We start from the raw sequence: 8,411 nt of genomic DNA on the forward strand, positions 1-8,411 counted from the left end.
TTCGGAACGCACCACTTAATTACATTCCGCACGTTATGACATGATTAATATTTACATGAATCTACATCCCTAACTTAACAATATGTATGCGCTCTGTTTAGTGTTTTTCACGTCTGGAGCTGAGTTAAAATTAAAGCGTTCTTTTTTCAAATGTGATTTACAGTGACGTCAACGAGTTGTGTTCTCAATTGAATGGAAGCTACAGATTTAATCCTTTCAATCGGTCGCGTTCCCGCCATTTTGATCTCCACTGAAGAATCTGCTTCTCGTATCTGGTATAAACAGGTTAGATATTTACAATTTACGCCGCTTTTGTCGATTCTCAAAACGAGTGCGGACGACAATGACGTGCGATCTGTTTTGTGAATCGGAATTGCAAGTTTTCTGGTTTTTATGCTGGCTTAATTCCTACAGACTTTTCTTTGATATGCTTATGATGAGCTCAAGATGTCACGTAAATTTGTTCGGTCAAAGAACTGTGTTTCGATTGTGGCAGGTGATTTCTATTAGAACCTGTATTTATATGAAACCGATTTGAAATTGTCGATTACTGTATAAATTCACAAACGCGTACGGTTATTTTGGAAATTTATACAAGCCTTCACTCGATGCAGACCATGGCCTATATTATTCTTATGTATTTCTGGTAATTTCTGTATTTTTCAATTAACAACTTTTTGGTTATGTTTACTTACAGGATCGTCATCGTGCAGCGACACGAGCTCGCTAAATAATACGGCGATTGTTCGTTGGAACTGTTTATAATGAATGCAAAAAATTTAGATTGGGCTTTGGTCGGCAATACGAAGAAACGTCCCATTTGGAAAGACAATGAAGTTATTACTCTTCTGAAACTAATACACAAGAACAATCTTTTCAAGAAGTTGCAAACTGACTCTCAAGTAAGTAAAACGCTACTCAAGTCTATGAAAGACTTGGGATATAACAGAACTGTGTTTCAAATTAAGATCAAGATTAAGAATTTAAGAAGGGTTTACGCACAGTATAAAAAACAGGGTATCCCAAATTCCTTAAAAGGTAATTCATTCTTTAGTCTGTTGATGAAAGTTTTTGAAGATACGAAGGACAAGATGGAAGAAATTAAATATGAGGTGAATAATAAGTCTAAAATATGGACTGAAAATGAAGTGAAAAAAATGTTGTCTATCATTAAGGAGTTTAATTTAACACAAGAGCTCTCCCTTAGTTCGTTTTCGCTACCTGCGTTGCATCGAGTTAGTGAGATGATGAGATGTAATGGTTTCTACAGACCGCTCGACGAAGTAAGAACGGTACTCAATTGTTTCAAGAAAGCTTACATTAAATCCCGTGATAACTCTTGCATCGACAAAGAGAAATTATGTCCTTACTACAATTGTTTGGATGAACTTTGGGGTTCTATGACTGAGACTTTTAATTCACCTGAAAAGAAGGAATCACCAGTGGTAAAAAGTGAAACTAGCTTTCAAAAAAGAGAACGAGGAGAATTCTGGTCAGAGGAGGAAACCATCGTATTATTGACTTGCATCAAAGAACTGGATGTGGTCGATGAAGCATTTAGAACTACTGAATATGCGACCACCAAGTTAAGCGAGGCATTAAAAGACAGCGGATACATGCGAACTAATTCACAAATTCGGAACAAACTAAAGAATCTGAAATCTAATTTCATCAATGAGAGACGCTCAAATTGCATGGAAGTTGCTATTAAAAAATTCCCTTTCTACCACTTATACGAAAGTATTTTCGGAGACAATTTTTCTAGCATAAACGATGGCTCGATGCCTGCAGCTTCCGAAGAAAACGAGAAAATGCAGGAGGAAACCTATCATTTAGTGCCAGAAAATGAATCAGATAAATCCATGGAAAGGAAAAAACACAACAGAAGTCCAGCATGGTCCGAGGAAGAAACGATCCTTCTTTTTGCCCTGATTCATGAGATGCACTTAGCCGAAGAGATTAGAGAACGACTCACGTTGGATGTTGCTTTGAAGTTGGTGAAGCCTATTGAAGAACATGGTTTTATTCGAACGGCTGAACAGATTAAAACAAAGCTTAAAAATCTTAGATCGGCTTATCATCGATGTATTCAACTGGGCGTAACTCCAAGTGCGCTTGCTGATTGCCCACACTTTAACAGACTTCACGTGGTCTTCGAGAGAATCATTCCTGGGAAAAAAGTAGAGATCGTACGCAAATTGCAGCCTGTAGATGACGATTACATGAGCATTATAGAACCTTCTGTGGACCATAGTTACGTTAATGTTCAAAGTGTAGATGAGATAGAAAAATTAGATTCTTCGACCAGACTGGAAAGGTCTAAGAGTCGCGATTTAGATAAAGAAGAATGGTGTCCTGTCGAAACAATTCTTGGTAAGTCTTAAGTAACAAACATATATTTGTTTAGCACAGCAGATATTCATTTTCTTGTTTCAATCCGATGAAACAATTTAGATGACGAGTGTTCGTCATCCTCTGTAAATGAAAAAGATGAAATCAGAGACGAGGGAGTAGACGACGAAGAACAAGATATACAGCAAGTAGAATTTGAAGAAGTCGACGACGGGGATGAGATTTACCTTTGCAAAGATTCAGAGTCACTTAACGACGAGACGTTTGAACCTGTAGAAAAGGACCAATCGCTGTTTGATGAGTAAGATAACAAACTTATGTGTAATACATTTTTAACAAATCATTTTTCATCCCTTGATGCAATCAATTTATTTTACAGACCCTTGGAAAATATGAAGCTACAAAAAATCCAAAAAGTGGAATCAACGGTTAATTACGAATCGGTGAATGATTCGCAATCACTGTATAAAGAGGAATCGTGTAATTTGCCTTCGCGAAATGAAATACGACAGATTGAACGCTCTCGAAGTGATTCATCATCCAGGGCTGCAAAGACTTCCAGACAATTGCACAATTCCTTCGATCCTTATCCTGCCCAAAGTAACAGTGTTCTCATGCAGACAAAAACAGTGAGAAGTATAATGACCGATGTTCTGAAGCATGAAAAGTGGTTGCAAGAGCAACATCAAACATGGATGGAAAAACAATTCGAAATCCAGAGAAAACACGATCGAGAACAGAGAGAATTATTCCTGAATGAATTAAAAGAGTTACGGCACGCCATCACTAGTACCATGTTTCGACGTGAATTTTTTCAAGACCAGTAAAAATAGCGCTTCTAATTCTGGTAATTCTTACTATTCAAGTTCCATTGCAAATATCTTTTATGAACATAATCTCATCACGATCTGTAACAGATTCGAGGAACTGTCACTCGAATCTCTTCAGAAAAACAATCCCCATATTTTATCTGCCATTAATTCAGAAGTGTTATTTAATATTTAGATATAATTTCTCGAGTTACTGCAATGCTGAATATTTTTTCTATAGTATCTGCGATGAAATGTGCAAACTGAGGTGTTACTTAAAGACGTGCACCATCACAGCTCATTTACCTGTCATTTTGTACATATACAAACCATTCGTGTACGCATATAATAAGTAAAAGTTGAATTAATGTTGAAAATGTGTACATTATGTGGTTTTTTAAAATGATTAAAGTTAAGCGAGAACAATTGTTGATGGTCCTTATTCTCCAAAGTACATGCACATCTCAAATAAAATCTCCAAATATTCGAATTTTAAATGTGACTAATTAAAAGATCATTTGTATGAAAATATAGCATATTTTTGAGTCACATATAGTGTATTTTCGAGTAAATGATTGAAGTTAAGCAGGAACAATAGTCGGTAGTCCTTATTTTCTAAAATACATCCACGTCATTACATCTTGAATAAAATCTGCAAATATAAAAATTTAAAATTGTGACCAATTAAAAGACAATTTGTATGAAAATATAATATATTTTCGAGCCACCTTATGTAATTTATGTTTGTAGTAAGTTAATGAAGCGGCCGACATTGCCGGCAGACCTTCGACGCTTCTTTATCGACGTGTCATCTTTTCTGGTAGCCGAATTCACAGGTTTTACTCGCTAAGTCTTTTGTCAGCAGTTAGGTACGATTATTTATACTTTTCGAAAGAAAATCATCCAACTACGGCCAGCAGAGAGAGAGAAAATTACCATGGATTGAATATGCTCTATTTACCGTTACGACTGATTGCTAACAAAAGTAAGTCGTTACGTGTCAATACACTTGCCAAGTGTATATTTCTTATAATGCCCTGAATTGTTGCATTCATGCAATATTCCCAAGTTTGCTAACAACTAGTTCTAGTAGGTCATGAAAATCTACAGTACATGGTAATTGTTAGGTTAGGTCAAGCCGTAAGAGCGATTCAAAGCAGCTTGTTTTAAAGTTCTTCCTTGACGTATGGAATAATGGAGGACGGTTGTAACGCATATGTATTTGTATGTACATAATAATAGTTTTAAGTGAATATAAGTGCATAATAAATGTGGTATTTTACATGTTAATTATACATTCGCAGTTACAGATACCACAGTGAAAGTCCACGATGTTGCAGCATCGATCTTATAGTCTACTTAGGTTTATTCGACGCAACATCAGTTGCTGTCATATCAATCAGTTCTATGTGCTTCAAATTGGGAACATACAAAGAAATACCGGTATCGTCATCGCTCCAAAGTTCCGATCGAGATGCAGGTTTCATGGGAGCTTCAATTCCTTCAGGATTTATGGGGATAAATACAAAGAAGACAATAAGGTTTTCACATGGGCGTCTGTTCTAATTGCCAGAACGGTATCGACCGATGCTAAGTCAAAGAAAGGTGAAACACAGAAAACTGATGATGATTCGGCGAAGAAAGAAAATACAGATGGACAGAGGATAATTGAATTGAAGGAAGAAAGGTTAGGTAAGCTCAAGGAGAGAGTACTGGATGTAGTTTCTGAGAAAGCTGACGACAAGATTGAAAAGACAAAGGAAAAGAAGGCTGAAAAGGAAAAGGGAATGGAGAAAAATGCAGTAAAAGAAGATTCAGCGAAAAAAGGTACTGCATATAAACTTACACTTATTTAAATTAATATTGTAATGAATCATCTGTTGTAATTATGCTTATAGTGCCACCAAAGAAGAGAATTAGGGTGGATCATTCGGCAGCTTCTTTAGAACGTAATTTTATCACTCCAATTAGAGCTATGTCAGATTTCTTGTTGAAGCCTTCGGATCTAGAATCATTACCAAAGACTAAAAGAAGATCTCCATACGAATATGAACCTCCTATTACGGTTTACTGGAGAAAAGACGTTGAAGCAAAGTAGGTATTTACGTTAACTAGGAGATTAATTTATTGACAGAAGTGCATGACATATATGATTCATTAAACAAGATGAAAAGACATTTTTTTTTCAGAGCTTTGGAAGTATGGGGCTCGAGGGAATCTTTATTGAAGGAGCTTCTCAAGAAAGAGCTGGAAAGGAAAATGTACCAACAAAGTAAATATCCCTTCATAAATCTGTCTTTACATCAGAGGAATTCATATTGATCATGAAATAGTTTACAGACATCTTTCATACTTACTTTTTATCGGAAGAGGGAAACTTTTTAAATTGTGCACCTATTTAAACAATTTATTAGGAGATGGCAAAATTTGTTGAGAAAATGTTAACAGATTAGTTTCAATAATGGATTTACTAGTTTATAGATAGCACCTTTACCTTTTGGCTACAGATGTTTTTACGGTTAAGAGAAGACTGAGGGATTACAGAAGGGAAATGGGTAACAAGGGAGAGACTATCGAGCAAGAAGGACTCTTCGGTAGATCTGGTCGAGTAGTTGTAACAGCGATTATAATGTAAGTGGGTAATTTTATTCTGAACTATACCCTATTTTATTCAATTTAGTCCAAGAATCTCAATCTCCTCAGATATAATGAAACGTCAGTAATATTACTGACTTGTTTTTCACAGATATAACAATTACATAATGTTATATTTTAATTTCCAGAAACGCTAGTAATTTCTTGTTCAAGCTCTTCGCTTGGGTCTATACAGGCTCTCACAGTATGTTCTCAGAGTGCATACATTCTGCAGCGGACACTTGTAACCAGCTAATCCTGGCTTACGGCATTCACAAATCTCTGCAGGTTTGAAGCAAATAACTTGAAATATTGCTATAGACCTAAGAACAAAAATAAACTATAAGGTTTTCAACTCGTTCTCTTCTTTACAGAATCCTAATCCAGATCATCCGTACGGTTACAGCAACATGAAATATGTTTCATCGTTGATATCTGGTGTAGGAATCTTCTGCGTGGGTACTGGTCTCTCATTCTATCACGGGATCCATGGTCTGCTTTTTCCAGAATCCGTAGACTCCTTTTATTGGGCGTATTTTATTTTGGGTGGCTCATTGGTGTCGGAAGGAGCCACGTTATTAGTGGCGATTAACTCCATTAAAAAGGGCGCCGAAGAGAAGAGGAAGAAATTCAAGGAATATGTCTTAACAGGGCAAGATCCTTCCGTCAATGTCGTCCTTATGGAAGATCTAGCAGCCGTGAGTTATTTTTCACTACATTTATACAATTATTATTAACTAACTAATAAATAAAAATATATACTATTAAAATAAGTTTTAATAATATATATTTTTATAGGTTATCGGAGTGGTCTTCGCTGCTTCTTGCATGGGTCTGACTTCGTATCTGGATAACCCCATGTTCGATGCAATTGGTTCCATTCTTGTGGGAGGTCTTCTTGGTGTCGTAGCATCATTTATAATTTATACTAACGTAGCGGCTCTAGTTGGCCGGAGCATTCCCCAGGAAAACTTGGATAAAATTAACGCAGAATTGGAGAGTGATATCATGGTGAGTCTCCTATAAAAAATGTGTATACAAATTGTATTGTTACTTTGTATTTTTCCTCCACTTTTTATATATTTGTCGGATTCTTTTAAACTTTTAGGTCAGAGCGATCCATGACGTTAAGGGAATCGACATGGGAAACAGTCTGGTGAGATACAAAGCTGAATTGGATTTTGATGGAAGAGAATTAACTAGGTCGTACCTTGATAAGCACGATCTAAATGCCATGCTGGAGGTTTACGCAGTTTTGATTTGTTTAAAGTAGTTTATTAATCATGTGATAAAAATGACAGAATGTAATGATCTTTTAGGAGGTGAGAAAAATGCAGAATATCGACGAGCTTGAGTCGTTTTTACTTAAGCACGGTGAAAACATTGTCGACATGCTTGGAGGTGAGATTGATCGAATAGAACTGAAATTGAAGGTAATTACGATTTTGGTATTTTTACAAGATGTCATTTTTCTGGTTTTGGTTTAAAAGTTCTGGTATTTTTAAAAGTTACATCCGTACAAATGTTAAGTATACAGGAACTAAAATTGAGGTTATGGTTCCAGAAAAATCACCCTGAGATTCGACACTGCGATTTGGAAATTCTGTAAACTGCCTACAGATCTGTTGAAATGTGAGAACTCAGAGGAGAGGAGCCTAACTAACAATTATATGAATTCAGTCGATGTACATACTACTTTTTAATTACATCTATGAAAATTTCTGTAGTTCATCAGGGAGTCTAAATGCCTTCGTACAGTGGTACTTAAACGCGTACTCGATTTACAGGAAGATTCACTTTAATAAAGCTGTATACGGATAATTTATTAAAGGAACAGCATTACTAAGTTTTAAGACTTGCATAATATTCTGCGAATAATTGTCATTAATGAACAACTGCTCACATTTAATTGATGACTATTCATGCGAACGATATAATTATCGAACAAGGTTGTAAAAATTCAATCGGAATACTTTACCAACGTGAATAAATTGATTTACCTTTATTCGAGCAGTATTTCATGATTTATTACGCTTTTCATAAATAATTCTCATTCACAAAAAAAAAAAAAAAACAGGTACGTTTACCATACACAGAAAGTAATTACAAGTATTTATAGATAAGTAAATATGTTGTTATGTTATGTTATTGCTTATGGCTCCAGAGTCTATCGAGCAGATTCTATTGATGCCAACTGATTTCCTGACAGGGTTCTATGCCCTGTTCCGTTTGTGCCTGGTTACTTTTGGAGGTTGGGTTGGTACTGTGTATCGCTACTGGGTATTAAATTTCTATGTTGTATTTTTTAGCTATTGCGACGAGGATTCTGAATATTTTTTCGTCGCCTGTTTTTATGATATGTCTAACATCCATGTTTATGTCTGGAGTTATTTTGCATAGTTTAAGAATAAGTTCATTAGTTCCATCCTGTGTGTTTGAGCAGTGGAAGAATAAATGATTTGGATTTTGTGTGAGGTGGCCACATTGACATTGCGAGGACGGTATTATACTTTTCCTGAATAAGTGAGCGTTGGTACATACGCGTGTGGCCTGATTTTAGTCGGTTAAGGTGATGTGAAAGGCGATAAGCAACTCCGAATCCGGCCCCTGGGTCTG

At 36.0% G+C, this 8,411-nt stretch overlaps 2 protein-coding genes across 10 annotated transcripts; both read left to right on the top strand.

Moving 5' to 3' along the window:
• Window positions 1-33: 33 nt before the first annotated feature.
• LOC111673998 lies at window positions 34-3,587 on the top strand. 4 transcript variants are annotated; one of them, XM_023432601.1, is made up of 5 exons: window positions 34-84; window positions 164-285; window positions 698-2,373; window positions 2,455-2,653; window positions 2,732-3,587. In XM_023432601.1, the coding sequence occupies exons 3-5, from the start codon at window positions 765-767 to the stop codon at window positions 3,177-3,179; spliced, it is 2,256 nt and encodes a 751-aa protein (XP_023288369.1). In that variant the 5' UTR covers window positions 34-84; window positions 164-285; window positions 698-764; the 3' UTR covers window positions 3,180-3,587. The 4 variants fall into 4 exon arrangements, with proteins under 4 accessions (XP_023288369.1, XP_023288370.1, XP_023288371.1 ...); XM_023432602.1 differs by lacking the exons at window positions 34-84; window positions 164-285 and adding an exon at window positions 343-496; XM_023432603.1 differs by lacking the exons at window positions 34-84; window positions 164-285 and having other exon boundaries at window positions 784-902; window positions 1,055-2,373.
• Window positions 3,588-3,685: 98 nt separating this feature from the next.
• On the top strand, window positions 3,686-7,800 carry LOC105704275 (zinc transporter 9). 6 transcript variants are annotated; one of them, XM_023432605.1, is made up of 12 exons: window positions 3,686-4,146; window positions 4,289-4,385; window positions 4,466-4,988; window positions 5,060-5,255; window positions 5,351-5,433; window positions 5,669-5,792; window positions 5,945-6,083; window positions 6,170-6,493; window positions 6,594-6,806; window positions 6,904-7,038; window positions 7,115-7,228; window positions 7,360-7,800. In XM_023432605.1, exons 3-12 carry the CDS (start codon window positions 4,493-4,495, stop codon window positions 7,402-7,404), a joined length of 1,869 nt encoding a protein of 622 aa, XP_023288373.1. In that variant the 5' UTR covers window positions 3,686-4,146; window positions 4,289-4,385; window positions 4,466-4,492; the 3' UTR covers window positions 7,405-7,800. The 6 variants fall into 6 exon arrangements, with proteins under 6 accessions (XP_023288373.1, XP_012288780.1, XP_012288789.1 ...); XM_012433357.2 differs by having other exon boundaries at window positions 4,472-4,988; XM_012433366.2 differs by having other exon boundaries at window positions 4,294-4,385.
• The last annotated feature ends 611 nt before the right edge of the window (window positions 7,801-8,411 follow it).

The sequence above is a fragment of the Orussus abietinus genome, unplaced genomic scaffold (genome assembly GCF_000612105.2).
Source record: "Orussus abietinus isolate OABI.00-Male unplaced genomic scaffold, Oabi_2.0 scaffold44, whole genome shotgun sequence".
NCBI classification, from domain to species: Eukaryota; Metazoa; Arthropoda; class Insecta; order Hymenoptera; family Orussidae; genus Orussus; species Orussus abietinus.